A 24,989-nucleotide genomic window follows, 5' to 3' on the forward strand; every position below is an offset into this window, starting at 1 on the left:
TATCTCCTCAAACAGCAGAGCACAGTCAGAATTCAAAAGTAGCTGAGCTTAAGACTGGAATTACTTTGACAAAAGCCTTGGTAATAACCTTAAATCATCATGTCCATTTATAAGCGACACTGAAATTACTATTGAAAGTTTCAACTTTTTTGTCTGGCAGAGTGACTGCAGTGAAGTAGAATAACATGCACAAAAGGATATTGAAGAGTATCACCAGAGAAATTTGAGCAATCACTTTTACTGTTCCGTCCATTAGACGGTGGAGAAATTAATAAATATGCTAATATGTTACAGTCTACTAGGCTGGTTGGCAGCAAATTTTCAACCTACTGAGACACCATACTCATGGCTAGTTATTTGGGAACAAGAGCATCACTTATCAGAGGCTCCTTCACCCCGAGAGAGAAGTGTGTGTTTGTTTGTTTGAGTTGTTGTAATGAAAGTTAATCAAGTGAGATAATTGAATGTTGTCAGAGACAGAGTGTGCGCAATGTTCTTGTTTGACATTGTTTGTTTTCTGCTGCTTTATTACCACAAAATATAGAGAAACGTGTATAGGCGGCTGCAGCTGTGGATCAGTGGTTTGGTCGTTTTTCAACCAGAAGGTGGGGGGTTTGATCCCCAGCATGTGCAGCCAAAATCCAATGTGTACAAGAACAAGACACTAAACCCACATTGCTCTCGCTGCTTCGTTTGTTACTGGTTGAATGTGTAGGAATGGGATCAGTTAATACTGATGGACACTTTACATAGCAGCCTCTCCAACAGTGAATGAATGGCTGTGAATGAGTTTCACGTGTGACGTGCTGGAGAAAAAGAAGCTTTGAGCAGTCAGAGGGACATTTTTGTGTGGCATTGTGTCTTCGAGATTCATTCAGAAAATAATCAACATTTTAATCAATACATTTTCATTGTTGTGTCGTACTGGAATAGAATAAAATAAAATAATAAGGTGGTGTCCTGTTAGCAATCTTTGAGCTTATAATGTTAAACTAACAATATGTCATTGATCACTGCAGATAACACAAACTAGTGCACACATGAAGGCAGCTGTGTCCAAAGATACCTCCTCTTAGAAATTATTGACTGTTTGTGACTTAATTGTCTTTTAAAGTTAAACTAAGGGTGTCAGATGTGCTTGTTTTTTTTCAAGTATGACTTTATTGAATAGTTCAGCTGAAGATAAACATGAGACAATGGGATGAGAGAGTGGGGAATGACATGCAGCATAGGACCAAGGTCGGAGTTGAACCCATGGTCACTGCAACTAGACAACAGCATGCCATAGCTTCCAGGCCATCTGGCACCGCAGGGTGTCAGACTTTTCAAAGTCTTGTCAAAGACTTCTACTGTAAAGTAGGCATGTGTTTACCAAAGAAGATGAACGAAGAAGCAAGGCTTTCTCACTTCTAAGTAGCAATGAGATTTTATACTGCTACTTTTCTGCCAAATTTACTCAGATGGCAACTATAATTCAAATCCACAAATAACTTAAAACACTGTGTTTTCTGCAGAGGGCAACAACATTGCCTTTGAAAAGTTGTTCTCTGACATGGAAATCATCTCTGCATAAAGGTCCAGATTACCCTTATGTGGCAGAAAGAGATCCAAATATAGCTGTATCAAATACATTAGAGAGCCTGTCTAAGCACAGTGCTGCAGAGGCAACCTCACCTCATCACTGTTAACACTCGGTGGCATTCAGAGGATTATTTTTGCTTATCTGTTAAGAGCGTACAATCAGGTGTTTAATCACAGCCAACTATGCTCTTGAGCAATACAACAATATTTGTCTTTGCCCTCTGTGTAATAGATGTTTTCTTATCATAAATTAATTTTTTTTTGCATTTCTAAGCTAACATGTTTTCCGCATAATGAATCTTAGTGCAAGTATACATAATGGCTGATCTGCTTTCAGTGTGGAAGCAGGATTAAAAGAGACAAATGTTGAAGCTCTACACGGTGTCTAATAATCTCAATCTTAGATGTCTGCAATTCCACATGTGTTGCCTGCAGTTAAATGTGGGGTAGATTTTCTAATAGGGAAAAAAAATGTGCGTCTTAAATTGATGCATATTTGCATATATTTCAAAATCTATGAATATATTTATTGTCTATTTTGACATTGAAAATTAACATTTGATCAACTCTATCTCATCTGAATTCTAAAGGTTTCCCATATTATATTCAACCTAACCACTCAGCTGGATCTTGGGACTTGGTGTATTTTCAACTAATGAGCTGGAAAATATCCTGAAAAAGACCTTTAACAATACATGGCAGTAAATTAATACTTAGTTGGCACAAAGTTAGCAAGTCGTGATTAGCTGCTAAAAACAATATTTTGGACTGACAACGCCTGATGTTGATGCTGGCAGGTCTGCAATTTAGTTGCTTTAGCAAATGTTGATGTTCGTTTCAAATGCTGAACAGACAGGTTTCACAACATTACTCTTTACAGGTCAGAGAGTGTAGCGTAAGCGATACAATAAATCCAGGATGAGGAATGTTATAAATGTTGTTGTTTTTTGGTCAAAAATAAACCAAGGTGTTGGTAAAATAAATAAAATAAATAAATAACTATATATATATAAAACAAATTTCCTGTGGTAGTGGAAGGAAATATTACAACGTAATGCTTAAAATATTAGAACGTGCCTAAATGCACAAGGTGAAAGAATAGAAAGGAGGAGAAGTTTTAACTAGACTAGAGATAAATGTTTGTAATGAAAAATCAGAGTGTAAAACACATACTGTTATATTGTGGAAAATACAAGGAAGAGAGGGTTAGACAAAATCAAAAGGTAAGTAAGGCAGGAAGAAAATGGATCCCTGAGGGAATACTGGGAATAATAGGAGAAGGAGTAAAGGAACACAGAATGCTTAAATGATATAAGGTACTATCAAAGGATTTCATTTTTAGCTTTTTTTCTGACATGCAGTCTATAGCCTGTATTACACACTCTGGTACAACCAGTGGCGGCAAGCACCTTTATAGTTGCAACCTGCCTTGAAACCCAAAGAAGAAGATGAAAAATAAGGAAAATAGGAACTGGCGAGTGTTGGAGAGAAACTCATCTGAAACTAGAGTTAAGCTTGATTAAAAACGTCTAGCATACAGTCAGACGACACTTGGAGAAGAGGGAGATGACAGATCTAATTATGTTAACCGATAAGTAGGCAGGTAAGTTAGCATCAAATTAAAATTGTGGGTGTTCACATTTGAAAATTTCCCCCTTTCCAAATCTTTATACCACAAAGGTTTTACTTAACTATTTTGAAAGTCAAACAATTGAAATTGCAGAGCACAGGACAGATTTACACTTCATTCAGACTCACAAGAAAGGCATTTAAAGAGAGGAGACACAAGACAGTTAATGTAAAACATTGATCATTTTTCCCCAAGAGAACACAAGTGAAAGGTTATCACAGAGAGAGCGAAGGGAGAGATCAGGGAGCAACAAACTTTCCCTACTGGGGATAAGAACTCATGCTTGTTGTGGCAGTTCTTGTCGTATTGTGAGCAGTGAAGCAGCTCTTTCATTGGTGATAAGAGAGTGAGTGCACTGAGTAGAGCATAAAAATAACCCCCTATTGGAGTGTAGGTCTGGATACAGTATGAGAATCAAGTCACAGCCAAACAATGCTTCTCCATCAAACACTGTCTATACCAGCATCACATACCTCCCTCTTCAATGCCAGATGCTAAACAAAGCGTGAACATCTTTTCAGGCTGTTTTTTTTTTTATTTATTTTTTTATTTTATTCAAATTGACATGTATTCTGTGGGGAGAATTTTAAAGCCTGCCCTACACTTCATCAACAAATTATGATGACTTATTCAGCAGTAAATGTCAAATAATCATGAGCTATTACAAAATGAGGTTAGTAATGATGAAAGTAATGGGTTTGGTCCAGCTTAGTCAGGAATAAATATGCCAGGCATTAGTGTGTTGTCTAAATGTCAGAGGCAGTAGGAGAATTCATGCTGCATGTTGTCCCCATACTAACAGTCAGTGCTTACATGTGTAAGTGCACAACCAAAATGTCTTATTAAAATTGAACATTGATTTAATGTTGGAAACACTGATTATTTTTTCATAACCTACTTGTATGTTTCATTATTTTTCAATGACACTAAGGCAGCTACTTATCCCCTACATCTATTTTAAATTAATATTTCAACAGCCAATCATTGACAAACCAAATAAACAAAATAAAAGTGTTTTTTTTTTTTTTGTTTTTTCCCCTGAAGTAAACAGGTAAAGCATGTATATGTGTTTCGCAGCATTGATACTGTTTTAATTTGGTTTGATCTAAAGTGCAGCATCGAAGCTCTCCCTTATGGGAAGGCTCAAAGAAAAATGTATTCCCAAAAGACTCACACAACTCCAGACAGCAAATACAATAAGATGAGGATGTGTTTCTGCTATTTCTATAATCATCTGTAACATGCATATTTTATGTGGTTCCCTTAGTTATCACTTGTTGAATAGTGCACTTAAATTTACTTGCAGCTTCTATTCAATTGTATGTTCTACCTGAATGTCATATAAACAGAAAATGCTCACAACACTGTATAAGTGGGTAAGGCCGTGTCACAAACTCATAGCTCTTCTCATGCTTTTCTGTACTGCCTTGAAAACTAAGCCCACTGCTTTTAGCATTATTCTTATCAGAGCCATCTAATGACAATCTCTCTGGACATTCACGCACAAAGAGCTACAAGAGCTCTTTGATGACAGATGACGCTGTAGCTCAGTGGTAAAGTGGAGAGGTCAGGGGTACGATCCCCAGCTCCTGCAGATACATATCTGATGTGTCCTTGGGCAAGACCCTTGACCCCAAGTTAGTCCTGCTACTTCATTTGTGGTGTATGAATGGATTAGTTAATATTATGCATAATTTACATAGAAACCTCTGTCATCAGTGTGTGAATGGGTAAGTGTGATCTGTGGTGTGCAAGCACTTGGAGTATAGTCAGAAGATTGCTATACAAGCTCAAGTGCATTTACAAGTTACAATTACACAGTACACATAGCAAACTGTTACAGTAACAACATACATGTATAAAAAGCCAATACTAAGAATACATGGATCTATAAATTAGAGGTGACCCAACAGTACATAATTAAATACTCAACAACTCATTTTCAGAGACTTGTTCGCCTGACAGTCTCATAGTGAATCAATGGGATTGTTCCATTCCAGTTATATGGGGGTGTTATAACGTCTAATATAACATAGATTTTCCTGTTTTCTCCAAATAATGCATGACTCATAGCCTATCTTAGTACACATGTTACCTTATTAATATTCTTGATGCAGTTCTGAAAACCACTTGTACTCAAACTCCTTTGTGTGTGCATGAAGAAATTATAAAAGACACTTTTGTTTGTTAGAGGTCTGACCCACACACTGGGCTGTCAGTGTGCGTGTCTGCTGTAGAAAACATGTAATATCAGGTTTCTTCATTTCCCTTATTGCACTTCTAATATAACTTCTTCTACTAAAGCCAAAATACAAGGCATGTAACATCAGTCAAAGGAACTTAAAGGCTTTGAGCATTAAAACACAATACAAATCTTAATTTAACTGGAATCAATAATCTGGTAAATAAATCAAAGGCTGTCACACAATTATTTCAACCTGTATTAATAGCTGTGAAAATTAAAGGCTAAAAATGAAAAAAACATTTTTACATTCAGTATTTTAATTGTTTGCATTGCAGATATTGTCACAGCTGCATTAATGACTTTAACTTTAAGATTTGCAATGAGACAGTGTTGAGTTGGCATCAAATCCATCTGTAATCTTTAAAGACACTCTTGTAAATGTGCCATATGGTCTCTAGCTAAATCATGTCTTTGTCTGTGAAGAAAGCAGGAATTTCAAAGTAAGAGCATGGTACTGATAAATATTCATTTTTCAACATAAACGGAAAATAACAGAATGTTGTAATTTTATCATCATGTTTGTTCGCACATCAGCAGCACATTCATTTAGAAGAGACCTGAGATCAGAATTAAGCTTTTATTTCTAAATCTAGGAGAGACCTTGTGCCAAACTACACAGGATGCCCCAATCCACTCTGTTAAGCAGCCGCAGTGTTTGCCTTTTTCACAATGTTATTTTGGAAGTGTTAATGTTTGCATTCTGAGACTGCACTTAACATATGAAGTACCCAGCTGAATACATGTATTTTGATGTTTAAGTCTGACTTTTGCCCTTCTCAATGCAAGCTGTAAAGACATAAAAAAAACTCACGGCACAGCCATGAACATGAGATTAAAATCAGCAAGTTTTCTGAAGGTGAACAAAAAGACAAAAAGTCTGTTTTTTCCATCTGGGCAGCACCGTATCAAGGCCTCTCGGGATGTTCAACATGTATATTCATTAGAGGTGGGCAGGAAAGAGATGGGGAAAAAAAAAAAAAAAAAAAAAAAGAAGTTCTGTAAGAGGCCCAGCTGGGCGCCTAAAACTTCTCTGGTGACCTCAATTTCTCCTGCTTCCCAATGAGTTTGGTCTGTCCATATGGGAGTAAGCTTACTGTAGAGTGTGAGGCCCTACGTGAACTCCAGCTAAAGGTTTCTGTCACCAATGCTCAGAGAGACTGTATTGCATTATCTTTACTAAAAGTGTTTTATTCCTTTCGTAAAAATCAATATCTCTACGGCTGTGGGCAAGGCAGTGAAAGCAGCCGTCTGCAGTGTTGCATTAGGATTGTTAGCATTCAGATCACACAGTCCTAGCATAAGATAGAACACAGAGGTGCCTTGTTACCCATTTACTGACAAGGGGTGTATGAAACACACATAAAGCCAGACAATAAAGATGAGGCAAACAAAGTGATGGTAAATCAGCGATGATGAAAGTAAACCTTGCTCAGGTTTACAGGGCAAAGTGAAGTACCAGGATGGCCAAGAGACAACAATGAAAGACAAGAAAGCAAATGGTGGCAGCCATGATGTAAAAAGAGAAAGCTAAATATAAATTATAATATATATATAATATAAATAATATTATACTCTTTTTTAAAAACGTCTGAATAAGTTTCAGAGGTACAGCCAAACATTTCTGTGAACTTTCTTGTGAAAAATTATTTCCTTAGTTTCAAATGCAAATGAGCTGAGTCGGACCATGGCCCTCTCTGGAAGGGTTTGGGTGGCATTGGGCTTTCTTCATACATGCCCAATTGTTTATGGCAAAATGTTAAAGAGGGGTCACTTACAGCCTTTCTTTAAATTATAACTGGGGAGTTTGTAGACAGGCTTGGGAACATATTGTTAGAGGATGACCAAGAGACAACAATGTAACATAATAAACAGAGGTTGGCAGCCATGATGTAAAAAGTCAAAGTGAAGAAAAAAGAAAAGAAAGCTTATAATAAAATCAATTTATGAAAGATGTTTTTTCTAACTTTACCTTGGAACTAGTTTGAAATGTTTTACTACAGATGTTTATAAAAAATGTAACACTGACTGATGAATACTTCAGTGAAACTTTTAGTGAATGAAAGATAAAGTTTGGACTGTCACCCTCAATGAAATATGAAGTAGTTCTCTTAATTGCTATTCCTTGGCTTTTAATGCCTGCCATTCTAACTCTGATTCCTTGAACACTTTATAACAAAAAAAAGAAAAGCAGTACATCCAAATTAGGCTGATGCATAGGGGAGAAAACGTGCTTGTGCATTTATTGGTAATTCAAATGTGGCTCTATCCTTCATGTAACTCTTTAGAGAATGAAGGTTTTGATACCACCTCTTTCAAAAAACTGCTTTAGGCTTGGATTCACTTTTGAAGCTTTATTGGCAAATAATAGGTTCATAGAAGACTTTGTTTTGTGCTCTCTATGTACTTACTTTTGTGCTTCTCTTCTATTTATCCAATATTAGTTTGGCTTATGAACTGAGCAATAAGAAAGGTTTTTTGCAATGAACCCAAATTATTTTTCTGTACTTCTTTTTTTTAGTCCTAACTTACAATTTGCAATGATTTAGTTTCGAGGGAGGTATCTGTGTTTTCTAGCTGGGTTGACAGAATTCCATTAAAAGAAAGTTTTTTTATGACCTTGTTTCTTTCATGTTTCCCCCCTCTCTCTAGGAGACTGTGGCCAATTACTCAAAAGTGCTCCCAGTTTCTTAGAACAAGGAGAAGTAAAATTGTATTCTAGCCAGTGTATTGTATTAAGGGCTAATCAGTTTCCTTTTGGGGGATCTGTAATAGAGAGAGTAATTTGCAAGTTGGAAGCAGGAGTATGTTTTATCGTAATAGCTACTTAGCACTGCTGTATGGAAGGAGTCCTTCCCATGAATCCATACTTACTAAGGTTAAATAAGGTAGCTGATAGAGCAGCTGAACATTTAGTTTATTACCTCTTCCTTCCAGCATCACTAGATGAACTGCCATATTCCTGCCTGCGGTGACACACATTTGCAGTATGGTACAGGGAATGGGAGTTACCTTAGCCTGCAGAAACTGCCAGAATGTTCTTCCTCGGCTGACTTAAGCATTTCTCCCAGGATGCTTTTAGCATTTTCATTAAACCTGACATGACGTGAACACAGTCTTTGAAGCATGCTTGTGGACCTCTCCTGCTGTGTATTTTAGTACGATGAACAGATGTTAAGGTATTAACCCTGATGAACATTTGATAGAACACATTTGATAGATTTGGAAGGAAGTTGGAGAAGCGGAATGAACTGTGTACTGTTGCAGAAAGGTTTTATAACATCAAATTCAATTTAAATATCTATTCATTATACTTGGTTCATTTTCAAGTGCTTGATGAACTTGATCAGCATCTTTGAACATAAAATAACAATTATGTCACAATTTCCTTCCTTTTTTATCAAGATAAAATACAGATTTTTTTCACAAGTGCAGAATTACTGACGGCTACAGCTTAAAAACTAAAAAGAACATGGCACTGTTTTGTTTTGTCATGCCAGCAAACAGTCTTGTGGACTTTTCACAGCTGCAAATCAAAAACTACCATATTCTTGCACAAGGCACTCAAACTGAGAAAAAGCCCAGCGTGACTTTAACTGTCTTACAGGTCAGAAAAGGTGGCGATACTGCCAGACGGGGGACACTGTTGTGCCAAGACTGCAGCAATCACGAGGTGGACGCTGCTTTATCACAGAGGCCAGGTGTCCATAGCAGCTTGGAAGAGTTGCTAAGAATGTGAGCAACAACATAAACTTGTGTACAACACAACACCTGGTGTTACTGTCCTACTGTGTCTCTCGCCTTCTCTGGCAGGAAGGATGATGATAAGTCACCTTGGAAAGCCAGTTTCACCACGAAAGTTAAAAAGTGCCAGCTCATGCCATCATTTCATGAAGTTGCATTTATGCAATCAATCTTTTTACATTAAGAGCTGAACGTAATTCTTACAAAGGCTAGATTAAACAGCTCTCGGTTGTATAAAAAGTACATTTAGCTTAAATTAACTTGGCTGGATTTAGCTATCATGAATATCTTATAAAAGCCCATTAATATGTGATAAAAAAGCATTTTTCACAGTTATATAATTTAGAAACCTAATGCAGATATAATTTGTAAAATAAATTTCACAATATTAATAATCCAAATACTATGAGCATGATCTTCTTCATTAGCATACTGATGAGAATACATATTAATTCATGTATTCTTAACCCAAGCTATTGGGATTTAAAAAAAAAAAAAAAAAAAAGTCAGTAACTCTTACCTCGACAGTGAACTCCTTCATCATAGCCATCCTCACAGTCTCGGGCTCCATTGCAGAGCTTATTGAAGTGAATACATTTTTTTGTCCCGATACACTGTATGTGATTGAGAGGACATTTGATCACCACCTCCTGTGCACCTGTAGAGGAGTGGAGAAGAGAGTGTCAGAGAACATCACCTCTATTCACCCACATACAGTTTCCACACTGCTTCAGTTGATTGCAATTTTCATCAATATTTTATTCAGCATAAGGAAAAGCACCCACACTGAAGACCATATCTTGAATAATTTTACATAGTGTGTTTTTTGCATGTAAACATTTTTTTTTTCAGCATATTTTTTGAGCATCTTCTCAAAGTGCAAGACCTCATTTATAGAAGGCGGAGGAACTTATACATATGCAAATGTATTTATACATCTTAGCATTGTTCTTTACACCCAACAGATGTTCCCCGCGCTGCTTTGCGGCCGCGCTGCAAATTCTTATAACAAACTGCTTGGCTGTACCTTCCAGCCCGGCAAGCAGCAGAGAGCAGCTGTTTAAGGATTCATGAGGCACATAGGTGACCCCTCGTTCATGTGGCAGCCACAAGAGCACATAAAACACAGCTGACCAGTGCACCATTACTGTAATGTGTCACATCTCCACCTTAACTACATTGATATCAATTACCAATGTGCCGTTGCAGCCACTTAAGTGGAGGATTTATCGCCTACGTGAAGGGATCTGTAACAATCCCCAGAGTTCTCCCACCACAAAGAACTGGCATTCAAGCACATTTGGACCATCTTGAATGGACAGGTACTTATTCAGAGCATCCACTTCCACTTTGTAAGGTAAGGTATCCTGCAATTAACGGGGCTATTACAAAGCGGGCTGCCATACCCTGCAGATTTACAGAGAGGATATGTGGAAACGAAGCTGTGTGTATCGATGCAATAATGGCCCATATAGGTTTGCTTTAAAGAGGTTGCAAGAGATCTTTTTTCTTCAATAATAAATGTCTTGGCTATCTCTTCAAGCTCTGGTTATTCACACCCTTTTTCACGCCATATTTAGGTAAGTCAAATATAAGTGACCTTGTCTGAGAGAGTTCATATTTCATATGTGAGCAAACTGGCAGCCTCATCTGCAGGGCTCCAAAATCTACTCTAAGCATCTCATTTTTCATTTCTCTTCCAGCTCGTTCCTGGCAGCACTTTTTCATTTTCTTATGTGTGTGCTTTTTGGGATTTCAATCCACAAAAATATAAACAGATTGTATTGAACATGATCGAGTCCTAACTTGCTTTTTGAAATAATTTTTATTGACTGGATGTCATTGTAAATGAGACATGCTCCTCAATGAACTCTCTAGTAAACATGAAATTAACTGATTTTAAACTGCTGTTTCAGCCCTCAAAACTATCATCAATGGTTTTTAAAAAAAAAGCTGACTGCATTTTTTACTTTTATGTCAGCAATTTCCTTTCATAATGGGGGGGGGGAATGTTGCTTGAGTTGCTAAAATAAATCTCACACACTTGGAATCAAACTCAAATAAGTGTTCGATCTTGATGTTGAATTGTCAGGCATCCAAAAATACACAGGACTTTTTCACTCCCAACATACTGTCACAGAACATTTAACCCAGTGCCATACCATAGCCCGTCTATTTGGAAAATGTACTATTTAACACACAGCTGTGAGGGTCTCTGACAACGTAACAGTGTTGTCAGCCTCTCCCCTTGCGTTCTCACCACATGGGTTCTAATCTAATGTGATAAGGGGAGGGATGGCACATGAATATTCAGTGGCTCTGATCTGTCATGCAGGGGTACACAGATGGTCTCTCAACAGCTGAGGTGCTCAATTCCTCTGTTAGTTTTCAAACTACTGTACTATGTCGGATGATTGCTTAACGCTGTATATGTAGTTCACTTTGTCAGATATATCTACCCTGTGACAGCTATACAGGAAGTTCTCCCTCCTTGACTTCCAATTCCACAGTGTTGGATATAGCTCAAACCCATGCACCTACTGGATGTGCCATATTAGTCCTCGAAGGCACGGTGAGCCAGTAGTTTAAATGATCTCTATAACAAGAAATGTGTTCGGTTTCAGTCTGGAAAATAAAAGATTCATAGTGCAAAGAGACCATTTTTCAGCTTTTTGAGCTCTGATGAGGAGCGTTATACGTTAATAAATACTTGATCATTCTTAAACAAATGTAATTTGTAATACACAAAAAAAAACCCAAAAAAACACAGGTGCGTTTCACAGATTACAATTATTTTTTCGATTGCTTTGGAACTGTATTTGATTGTTTTAGTCCTCTGCACTTATGATGCACTTCAAAAGATGCAAACCCTTCAGAAGGCTGAAAGTGACCCAAATAAAACTTCAGTCATTGTGTCAATCAACACATACAGTATTCTGCATCAGTATGAAATGTTTTAATTATGAAAGGAAGGAGGTTAAAAATCAGTAGTTCATTAAAATTAAATTGAAGCCTGAAAATGTGTTCTTCTTCCTCCCAAATGTCTGCTGTACCTGCGGACTGACTGCTTTTAAGGAGTTCAAGGTTTCATGTTAAGAGCATTTAGACTCGCACAGGGATAAATAGTTTAGCAAAATAGCATATAACCAAAAATGTAAACTGAACTGAACAAAACAGAATCATTTAGCCCATCAACACCCAGAAATTACAATGGACACAAACAAGCTATAAGTAAGGCCTGAAAATTTTGATCAGTGCAGTTCTGGAACAAGGAAGAAACGATTTGGTTGATGTCTGACCTTTTGCAGACTCTTCTTGTAAAATAGAGTTTTGATGTCTTATTAATCCGTAGTGACAGTTGTACTTCTACTTTAGAGAATTGTAGGATATTGTAGAATATTTAGCAAAAAAATTTGTAAAAATGTCTCTGTTCAATTTAAAGGCAGGGTTGGTAATTTTCTCCAGCTACACTTTTTAAGGTTTTAGCTTGAACAGTGTCTTTAGATCCTGACCGAAATTAATAACTCAGGTGCTCTGAAAAAAGGAACAAATACTATCCCTCATCTTTAGCAGCTGTACGCCTGTAAAAACTTAGACCAGTGTCTGCCAAGAGGTACCAATCTGTTGAACCATTCATGTCTTTCTGTCTCCCTGCTAATTCTCTAGCGCATGCATGCACGAGGCCACACTCAAAGCATGAGCTGAAATTCGCATCTGGACCAATTGCGCTTATGCATATAAGTGAGGGGTGTGGCTTTTGAGGGAGTGCAGAGGGGAGGGGGTGGGACTAGATGGAGCACGGACTGAATGCTACTTTCAAAATCATGCTTGTTTTCGAAATTTACCAACCCTGACTTTCAGTATTACTGTATACAATGACAGTGTAGCATGGGTCAGGCAGATCAGTAGCAGGACCCTGTAACTGCACAGCAAAATAGGATTTAGCCTTCCGTACATCTACTATTTGTTCATGTCTTGCTTTACATAGGTCAAACTCTCTTTCACGAAAACGCTTTTGTAATTGCATAATTGCATTTTAGATAAAATGGAATGGCTCCAGTAATGGTTGAATTAATTATTAATGGTGAGGGATAAAATGGGCAAGCACACTAAAGTACCAGTTTAATCATAACCACTTCAGAGGAAGATAGATGCTCCCCTGTCAGCTGGGGTGTAAAATGTTTATTCAGATAAAAATAAAAAATGTCTTTGTTTAGCAACTATGTGGTATAAATGATTTCCCAGGTACATGTATTGTAAATTAAAGTATTGTATGTAGGTGGGTCATCACTGCTCAATTTTCAAAACCAAAACAACCAACAACAATCCTAATATTGCTAGTCTCTTCTATATTTATATATATATATATATATATATATATATATATATATATATATATATATATATTTATTTTTTTATTTTTTTTTATAATAAGAGATTGAAGAGAAAATGGTTTCAATGTAAGGTTAGATGTTGATGTTAAGGTGAAGCATTAATTTTGCTATAGTATCCTTGATATGCGAGATCCTGTTCTGCTCTGTGCATCAAAAGTATTTACAGTGTGCGTGCATGTGTGTGTGCGTGCGTGTGTGTGTGTGTGTGTGTGTATTTGTGCATTTGCTTGATTGCATTTGGCTGCTGTATCTAAATCTAGTAAATGTAACTTTGAATCACACACAACAGCTTGCATGCTCAAATCACAAAGCTGTGACTTGTTGAGCTGCTGAACAGTAAGAACAATGCCTCATTAATGCTTTTAGGGGAGGAAATCATTCCATTGGTTAATAACTCTTACAACATCAGAGTAACTGATTGCACACATTTGCATGTCACTGTCTGTATGTTTGTGCTACATCAGGGATGGGCAACGTTGACCACCAGTTGCCAACCTATATGCTATATTCACATGAATACTGGCATACAATTGAGATTTTGTTATAGTCGTCAAGAGTGGAAAGATACATTTTATTGTGTTTGGAAAGGTCGAAAAAGAATACTGTCCAGTGTTTTTTTTTTTTTTTGTAGATGTCATTGCTGTTTAATGTTAAACTATTTGAACCAATAGCTGTCCTCCTCATGAAAAATATTTTCCTAAACTGTCTTACTATCAAAAAGTGCTGGCCAGAAGGTATTGACTGTCTGCTATAGCTACCATCAACTGTCTTCTTGAGTTATTTCCCTTCAGCCTGACACTGATCTTAAACTTCAGATACCAGGACATTGTCTTGTCAATCTTCCTCCTCTACGCTCTGGGTGAAATCTCCTTACTTCTGAAAGCAGGCAGAGGCTTCCTGCTTGGATTCGATGCTGCCTCTTTGCTCGAGCCTTCGTCAGAATATGGATGAAAACATGCTAACATCAGTGCTAACAGGGTGGAATGCTTTTCATGGTCTCCAGAGGATGATCCTGATCCATTTTGGGTAATTGATGTTCATTTCTTTTGCCAAATGTTTATTCATTAAGTTTAAGAATTTTGCATCCTAGTTTTATGGAACATTGAAAAATGTACAGAAAAGAATGACTGCTCTGAGATCTTAGGACATGCTAATTAAAAATCCTGCTGCTATTTGCCCTCTTTGAGAAGTGAGTAAGGGGGAACGAGATGAGACAAACTAATATCCCTATTTAATGTAAAAACGAGTGGCTTCTTAAGGGGAATTTCAACAGCCGTGTTCATTATGGTAATCATGTTAATCTAAGCCACAGCCAGTTTGTGCGGAATAATGAATTCCTCAAAGAAAATAACAGACAACCTATCAGCAGGGGATGCTCCTTGAACTTCTACGAAGAGGGATTCATCATATCCTTGAGAAACAACTCCTTCATGTTCTTAATTCATAGATGAAGTTGGTGATCAAAGACATGTTGTGTTACTCCACCTGAGGCTACACCACTTTAGACTTCCTATAATGGCTTTACAACAATAAAAGATTCTGGTGTGGTGAGTCCCATAAATACAGCAACATTAGTTTCTGTGTGCACTCCATTTTTTCAATTCTAACCTCATTATTGTTCTTACATAAATCACTAATCTAATCATGAGCATGATGACAGTGCAGAATCAATTGGGTGAATCTGAACCGCAGCCAAAATGTCAGAAACAGCGCAGACAGCAATAGCTTTCACTCACTGCACTATGCTTTAGGGCATAGCTTCTTTGCCAACTATATGACAAACCTTTCGATTTACCTTCAATTGATACACCTGAAAAGAATACTGTACCCAATTAAAAAAAGCAGCAATCATTTGGTTGTCTATGCATCCTCAGTGAGTTACTGATCAAATAAGAGCATATGCTATTGATATGAAAGTAACACTGTAAACCAGTTGACAAGTAGCCACAGTTGTGTTAACTTTCACAAGTTTCTCGGATCAGCAGTTCATTAAAACAAACCAAGGGAGAGAGAATGTGTCTTTGAAAAAAGTGGTGCAATGTTGTTAACGTTAATCTCTGGGCTCCTAAACTGTGTCACTGGTGTGGAAGAATACATATGATGTGTAAAAGGCATGAATATTTCAGTTATTCTGCTTGTGTGACTCTGAATCTCTTCATTTGTGTTTGTTTCTGAGCTGAGGAGTCAGAAAGTCAGGGAGAGCAGGGAACTCAATTTTATTTAATTATTTTACGGACTATATTAATCCCACGAGGGGAAATGACTTTGACACTCTTTTATTGAGACATGCTACACACACCGGCTCAATTTGACTAACAGAATTTTATGGCTATGCTGTCAAAGTGAGCGCTGGGGTTTCTGTGCCTTGCTCAAGGGTACCTTGGCAGGACTGAGGAACTGACCTGGCACCTCTCAAGCTACCAGACCAACTTCAGCGTCAAATCAGAGAGCCTGCAGTTGCAAACCTGAGTCCCTACAGACTGAGCCAAAAAAAAGGGCCACAAGGTAAACCGTTGCTGTATCGGTCCGTCGTGGTGATGAAGGAGCTAAGCCGAAAGGCGAAGCTCTCGATTTACCGGTCGATCTTCGTTCCTACCCTCACCTATGGTCATGAGCTCTGGGTCATGACCGAAAGAACGAGATCTCGGATACAAGCGGCCGAAATGGGCTTCCTCCGTAGGGTGGCTGGGCGCACCCTTAGAGATAGGGTGAGGAGCTCGGTCACCAGGGAGGAGCTCGGAGTAGAGCCGTTACTCCTTCACATCGAGAGGAGTCAGCTGAGGTGGTTCGGGCATCTGGTCCGGATGCCCCCTGGACGCATCCCTAGGGAGGTGTTCCGGGCATGTCCCTCCGGGAGGAGGCCTCGGGGTAGACCCAGGACACGCTGGAGAGACTATGTCTCTCGGCTGGCTTGGGAACGCCTTGGGGTCCCACCGGAAGAGCTGGAGGAGGTGTCCGGGGTGAGGGAAGTCTGGGTGTCTCTGCTTAGACTGCTGCCCCCGCGACCCGGCCCCGGATAAGCGGCAGAAAATGGATGGATGGATGGATGGTAAACAAAGTTTAGTAACATCCGACTTATTTCACTATGTGTGAATTATAGACTTCCCTTATGGTTTAGTCTAAAAAGGCACAGAAGTGTGTAAACAGGACCGCAGGTGATTTTTGACCCTTTTTAGGAGTTCTGAAGTACCCGCGAATTTAATGCCCCACGAGATACATACATATTTAAAGTCAAATATCTTTCTGCCGTATCATCATACCTCAAAAAACAAACCCCAACTTCCTCTCCTGACAGTTGGTTTCATCCAAAAGTCAGACTAGCAGGCATATAGACAAAGCGACCACAGACAGTCAGTCATTGGAAGAGGAGAAGATGGAAGGAGTTTCTATGAAAGCTTCAATCCTTTAAAATATTATCAGTTATACTGTACTTTTGTACATATGTACTAAAGATATGCACCGTCCTTTGTCAGGTCTTCTAGTGCTAAGGGTTGACAGGTAATGCTAGTTATGTATTGTAATAACATCTTGTGTAAATATTTCCAAGGAGAGCTCAGAGCTGTGTGACTGTAATGAAAGTAGATTAGCAGGCTGACGGTTTTTACCACCTGTAAATTCAATGTAAAAAAACTCAATTCTAATCGCTAATTCTCAGAAATAATGATGCAAAACAGTTGTGTCTTTTACTTACAGTAACATAAATGTTATCCATTGTCTGGGAAAAAAAAACTACTTAAAAATAAGTGAAAGTTCAGCATTCAAATCTTTGCATTAGTATAATCTTAGTATAATCATAACCTTACTATAATATGGCTTAACAACAAATTTCTATTATGCTGATTGGTTCAATACAGCCTCAAATTGATCATTTTGGTCGAAAAATTGTGAATTTAGCTAACTTCAAAGGTGGTTGATAAAAGCAATGTGATACAAAGGAACATTTTTCGACATTTCTTAGGACCTACATGTCGCACACTCTTTGGAGAAGAACACCCTTAAAGTTTAGATCCTAAAATCACCCCATGTGAGGGCCCGTTTAAATGAATAATGTGACCTTTATACCTTTGGCATATAAAAGGAATGTACTCAGCTGAAAGAGCTTAATTTGCTGCATGTGTCTGACCATAGACAGAGGCTATATTTTTTGGAAGTCAAAACCTGCAAGGACAGAGAATCTTCACAGACAGCCAAAGCAAAAAACACAGTATTTAAGACTGAAATGTTTTTATACACTTTACAAAAGATTTGGATGCAGTAGCAGAACGATGATATCATCAAATATCATCTAAAAACTGTATATAAAAGGCACTGGGTAAAGTAAACCAGCTTGATCAAAAAGGTATTATGCATAGAGCCCCTCTGACACTTCATTTCCTATGTGCAGTAGCTTACTATTTTCTGTAAATTGTGAATATTTAATCAAATCTCTTTGAAAGAGAGGAGAACGGTTACAACTGTGAAGTGGAAGGAAGCCGGGTGCTGGCAGCATTGACATCTCTGCTCCACAGTATAATAAAGAATCAATACATCAGTCCATAAAAGGGAATGAGAGGCCCCATGACAGTGTAGTAAAGCTGCACTTCAGGAATAGTACACAAAAAAAATCCAGCCGACAGAAAACAAAATAATTCATCATTATTTGGTAAACAGCGACATAATTAGTCAATAAAGATACTTTTGTGACCAACCATTATGCAAATGTTTTAATCTAATTTTTCTGGGGCCAACATCAAATGAATAATACATACAGTACATCGAATTTAGAGAGGCTAAAACCAATATTTGCAGAGAAGAATGATCTCATTAGGAGCATAATATGCACCATTGTGTTTAATGCAAGTACTTTTTCATCAACTAGTCTTGAATACATAGACCTAGATAGACTATTGTGTTAATATCATATAAATTAATGTCACTGATGCAATGCGATTCTAATATGTTAGTGTTGAATTTATGAAGACATAATATCATACTGCAAATCTATTATCAGCATATCACATTTCGTAATGTTAGCTTATGTCTTTCTAACATAATCATAACTTAGCTTTAAAAATGTTAAATATACTGCACAGACCCCAATTCCTGTTTTTTCTGCTACCATGTCAATACAAAAGACACTTTCAATACAGGCAAATAGAGGACATATAATATCAATGAGAGTCTAGGCTCAATATTGACTTAGTACTCCGTGGTTGTAGTTTTTACAAAATGCCCCTGACTTGAGAAACATTACCTTTCATTTCAAGTCATGATGAAGTATGGAGGTCAAATATTTGGATCCTCTTTAGTTCTGCTTTGGTTTCTAACACTCCAATAGGAAATATGTATCTTATTAGCTGTTTAAAACATCATTATATTCACAGCTTAGTAGCTTACTTTGTCTCTTTACTGTCTGATGTAGCTGCATAAAGCTGACCTACAATAGCCGAGCAGAAAGATAGGGACAGTTAGATTTTAGACTGTTTTTAAGAGAAAGCCTTAATCCAAAAATGTTTCAAACTAAATTTAAACATTGATGAACCTGAACCTGGATTAATGCCCAAATCCAAGTGGAAACCTCTGCTGGCTGCAGATTTAAAAAAAAGAAAAAAAAAGAATCGATTTTGATTTTATGATGAATAAAAGTTATTAATAATAAGGAGCATGGTTGTATTGACCGTAAGGCAGGCACTGGTTAGCATTTCATCAGGAGACTTGAAACCCACCTCAGCTCCAGCCCTTCACCTGGTGTTAGGTTAATTAAGGATAATTTGAGACAGCATTTCCAGCGAAGCGAAAAACAGGATTCCAAAGCCCTCTTTAGAAAACAGTGGACGACATCACCAAGACTACGACCATGGAAATACAGTCTGTGACCAAATCCCAGCAATAGCTTCCAGAAGCACCAGTGCTAAATGGTAAATGGTAAGTTGACGTTATCTTAACAAGCTAAGTAGCTTTTCTAGTCTGTTGAACACTCAAAGTCACAACGATCCATTTACACCTCCTCACACACTAACGGCAGAGGCTAGAAAGTGATCATCATTATTTACTAATCCATTCATAGACCTACGCAGACTGCTGACCACATAGGGAGAGTTAAGTGTATTGCCCAATGACACATCATCGCATAGCCACAGTAGCTGGAGATCGAACTCAAACCTTCCAGGTGTGAGGTGACCGACTCAACCACTAATCCACAGCCACCAAGTTTTCTAAATCCATTTTCTGAGCCCCTTAATGCAATATTTCTGGGGGAAATGCTCTGAAGTGCCCACTACTCTGTATGTAGTGTTCCATTACAAATAGTATATCTTTAATAAGTGACACTAGCACTTTCAAATGTGTTCTAGTTTGGGAAAGGGAAGACACTTTATTTTATTTGAATATGTCATTGAAATGAAATGAAAGAGCTTTTGGTGTTTGAGTCTTCTATTAAATTATAATAGTTTATGAGAAAAGCCTTGACCTTTACCTTCATATTTCACACTTTGTAAGGACTTTCAGGGCCTAAATTGGTTGCTGGTCTGTAGTGTAAATCAATTGATCATGAATAAGTAAATAAGCCTGTTTTTTTAGCTTGAAGGCATCTTTAATTAGGACCGTGCAGACTGTAACAAACAGTAAGTGGGAGAACATATCCTCTGGCACTAACCCAGCTCCCTTGGAATAATCATTGGACTATGACCATGTTTATGGAGTTGCTATAAGAGAAGGCATTATCTCATTCCTTTCACTATCTATTAGACCACCCATTATTTATAATTTGTAAATAAATAAAGGCCAATGTCACTGATTCATGCTCTTTGATAGTCAGGTCATGGCTACTGCATAACAGTGAGATGAACAGCACTCATCATCCTGATGTTAAAGGCTATTATTCTCTCTGGTTGCCGTGTTAAGTATGTGTCTCTGTGTTTGCTCTGAATTCAAGCTCATATCACAGTGAGGCTTTGTTCTCTGCTGTAGCAGCAGGGAGATAATGTAGACTTTAGTTCTTTAATGTCACACTGGGTCCATGACAGCAACCATGTCAATTTAAAATGTGCTCTTTGTCTCTGCTTCATAAGGTGACAATCTAGGACGCTGTCCTCTGCAATACTCAATTCTATGAGAGAATGCACAAAGAGAACGTGTGTCAATGCAGCTTAACTGTTAAGATGGGGGCTGTTAGAGCAAATGCAACCTGCTCCTTCCTCCTTCCACTTATGACACAGATGAGACATTGTTTGAGTGTAAGATTGTCACCAGGCAACAAAATACATTCTCACGGTAATAGTTGTTCAACAAACGCTCAAACAAAAATGTGTTTATGAGACAGGGGCAGCAACCATGGGGATAAATATTTTCAGGGCAAAGATGACTCTTTTTTTAACCGTGACATTTTTACAGTCTTAGTCACTATGGCTTCAAAGTGTTCAAATGTTTTCTAAGCGCACAGACATACAAGCACATACAATATTTGATGTGTATGTTTCTTGCCTACTGAAACCTCTGATAAAACAGATGGCCTTAGCTTGAGGAAGCACACATACATTCTGTTCCAAATGTTGAAATGTCATGTGAGGAAGAGGGAGAGAAAATTCTACTTTCAAGCCTTACACTGCTCCACAAACCCCCCCCCCCCCCCCCCAAAAAAAAAAAGCTAACCACAATGACTAAAAATACTTAAAAAAAAAAAAAAAAAAACACATGTGGAAGGTTAAATAAATTCAGTAAAACAGGAATTGTGGCTCATTACATCTCAAATCAAATACGCATACAGATGCAGCACTGATGCACCAAACATGATATTCAATTAACTTTGCTGCAGTGACATAGCACCATAAAATGTTGTCGAGATAGTGTGATGACAACACAACCTGCGAGCTGTCTAATAACATGGGCAGATCATCTCAAATGAAGACAGCAATATAAAAGTCTAATCATGCAGATTTAATTGTACCATTAAAAAGCCTGACACTTAATAATTCTTACAATATAAACACATGCTAGAAGTTTTTGAATGAGTCAACAGAAGGGTAATATGCCAGCAGGAAGGGAGAGATGGAAAGGTAGGAAAAGACGTGTTACATAATGCAAAAGGCTCTGTCCTTCAGCTCAATAACAAGGGGCTACGCTACATTACCCCCTAAACCTCCGTCCTACTGGCGCCAATTCTCAAGGGAAGCAGACACATTTGTGATACATTTATTTCAATATGAGACTTGCCAGATAAAATACCCTGCAGGATGTTGATAGGCAGCCCCAAATACACTCACTATAGCTCCTGCAGCTTCATCACAGGCATACAGATCAAATATTTTCTGCACTTCTAAGCAGTGTTTTTCCGAGGGCTTTGTCAGCTACTTCCAAATGTTTAAATGGCAATGTTAGTTCAACATCTAGAAAGTGCACTTCAAATTTAGAATTGTATTTATTGGCGGAGTGTGTTTAAAGGCATCTGATTGCATAACCAAAACAGCACATAAAAACAAATGTCAATCTGTTACCAAGCCAGACAGGAACATTGATTTACGTGGTTCTGTATAAGCCAAAATTATCAAATTAAAGAAAAAAAAATTCAAAGTACCGTAAATGACAATCCCATTATGGTTCAAATAGTTATTGGTTATTTTAGGAAAAACTAAACAAGGTGAATGAAAGTGTTTCTTTTAAATGATTGGCTTTATTTTGTGATTTGGTTTCCAAGCAAATGCGCTGTGCAACACATTGATCTTTTCTCAGTGACATTGCCCGGTAATCTCTGAAGAAGCTTGTTGGTGTGGCACACCAAAGATGAAATGAACAATGGTTAATCAAAATGAAACATTTTGGCAAATTTGAGCAAAAAACAGAAGACAGTTATATAATAAAAAACAATGTTCCACTAAATTCTTTTTGTGGTTCTATATAACTTGCCACCAGTTCTCTGTATAGATACTTTCCAAAATAATTTCATTATTATTCATAAAGAATTAGCTGCACAAGGAGAAAGTAAGTAAACCATGCTTAGTATCATAACCACTGCAAGATAAACACACTGCAGCCCGGTGTTGAACCCTCATAATGCTTGTTTTCGAGCTCTCTGTAGGATACTGATGAGCTTGGTACAGAGATTGCAAGACTTTAGAGGAGGACCTGCAGACATGCTCTCCCCTGTCGTCGAAAGCGAAACAAGTGGAAGAACCCCAGAGAGACAGATATATTTACAGTATATTTGCACAGTTCTTCTCCCTCTGTCCCTCTGTGACACTGAGATTAACATCAGAGTTGGTTGGGTCAAACCAAGCTACTGCTATGAAACCCAACTCCTGCAACCACGTTTTTGAAGTCAGCTGCTGACCCCTTTTATTGTCTTTTCCTCTGGGATTGACAATTCAATCAAAGGATTCGCTGGTCTCCTCATCCAGCAGATTCACAAAGCTCCTCATGGCAGCACAACTGAGACGAGCTAAAAGTCCATGAAATCCTTTCCTGGAGGATTTTAGTTCTTAGTCAGTGTTTGCAAGTGAGTAGTATCAATACAGAGAAAGAGAGCAGCATCCACACAGCCTTTAACACCAATGGTTTCTAACAAATATATTTACAGTGTGATAATTATTTCTATGCACAGCAGATCAGAATGCCCTCAGACAGGCATGACATTTAGAAGTCCTTGTAAGTATGATGCACAATCCAAGAGTGTACCCTTATTATGGGAAATGCTCAACCTTTCCACTTAAGCTGTCACCACACAATGTGCTATTTGGCCCCATAACGGGTTGACTCTTTAATGTACAGAGGCATTGCCCTGACCACAGCTGGAGAATGGCCATTTTGCTGGCTTTTCTTTAAGGCAGGTTGTTTTCCATTCTCCCTGAATAAATGTCATCGGCTGTCCAGTCCCTCGAGGACCAGGGCTGAGCAGATAAACGGATGCCTCCTTCTGGTCTCTGGGTATTTCAATCCAAGGCCACCTTTCCATTTCTTCCTCCCCACAGGCCCTAAAGATGCAGTGATTACATCGCCTTGACCGAAGCCATATCAGGGAGGAGAGTGCCATCAGTGGCACCAATATTTTTATACCTCTCGAGAACAGGAGTGAAATTTATCACCGTGACTTTTTCATTAGGCATGACATTTTTCTGTGTAAGTGTTCACAGAGAAGTCTAAATGCTGATGAGCTTTATTCTAATCCTCTTCGGCTTCACTCACTGCATATCATCTTAAATGAAAGATATTTTCTTCAAAGGTTATTACAGATCTTTTTATCATTTAAGAAGCGCACAACATTCCAAACGTGTCTTCTGTTTGCAGGGCAAGGCTGATAATTCCCCTTTTCCATCGATACATCTTCCATGATAATAAGCTGAGTCAAATCCCTCCGATGAATATGCAAGGTCTTCTTTCTGGAGGCATTGTAAATAAAATGGAGCCAACATTAATCAAAGTGATAATTAATTGCCTTCTGGAGATTATACGACTTTGCCTACAGCAGCCACAGAGAGGTTATATGATATCCATTATATTCAAAACATGTCTCGCAAACAGAAAGTAAAAGGATCATAGGTGACAGAGAAACCAATCAGAGAGGAGATAAGGGATCCGCTGGAAACTGCAAATATTGAACCAAAGCACCTAATATTACATACATTGATGCAAAATATGATATTCTGCAGATGAGCAAATTATCTTTGACCTAATCACAGCAGTGCTGATCACTCCCTCTCTTTCGATATTGCAGAAATATGATAATGGAGTGTTCAATCGAACATTTCATTCTATTCGCCTTTCGTCTGAGGTAAAAATGTGACACAGTATAGGTGATGCATTTGGAATAACTAAGACTAAGAGAGAGAGAGAGAGAGAGAGAGAGAGAGAGAGAGAGAGAGAGAGAGAGAGAGAGAGAGAGAGAATAAAATAGGCGTTGCATACGAGAGGCAAAATATATTAAAAGATGGACTGATAAATGGAGCCATGAGTGAAGGATGCAGCAAGAAAGCTTCCAACACAAGCCATTCAAGAGTAAAGGAACAATATCCATGATTGCTTTTGCCTATTTAAAGAAAGACTATCTGTCCTTCTTTCATATCCAAACTACACTTTGGTGACATAGTTTGGTTGCCAACATTCACGATGACAAGAGTCCTGAAAGCTCTGTCCACAAACCACCACTAAATTCCTTTTATGAGAGTGACACAAGTAGCCACTTACACGACAAAAGCTGGTCCCTGTAATTATTTGGTTTTCACAAAAGCAGTGAGGCCTTCATCTTTTTTCTGTAACAACCACTGCCAACCACTACTTGATAAATGACCTCTTGCACACTAGGGCATTAATAATTATTACACGCTGTGGTCAATTTATGCACAGATGCCTCTGCCAAAACTATAAAGTGGTTATTATACCCAATAACTCACACTGATGGGAAACCTGGAATTAACGTGAATAATTCGCT

General features: G+C 38.1%; 1 protein-coding gene across 2 annotated transcripts in view; it reads right to left on the reverse strand.

The window, feature by feature from the left end:
- Positions 1 to 24,989, reverse strand: part of lrp1bb (low density lipoprotein receptor-related protein 1Bb) — a 276,595-nt gene that overhangs the window by 162,340 nt on the left and 89,266 nt on the right. For both annotated transcript variants that reach the window (XM_079357144.1, XM_079357143.1), the window contains exon 2: positions 9,718 to 9,855. In XM_079357144.1, coding sequence (XP_079213270.1) covers positions 9,718 to 9,855 — 138 coding nt within the window. The remainder of the gene's footprint in view (positions 1 to 9,717; positions 9,856 to 24,989) is intronic.

Source organism: Symphodus melops (assembly GCF_947650265.1).
Source record: "Symphodus melops genome assembly, chromosome: 12".
Classification (NCBI taxonomy): domain Eukaryota; kingdom Metazoa; phylum Chordata; class Actinopteri; order Labriformes; family Labridae; genus Symphodus; species Symphodus melops.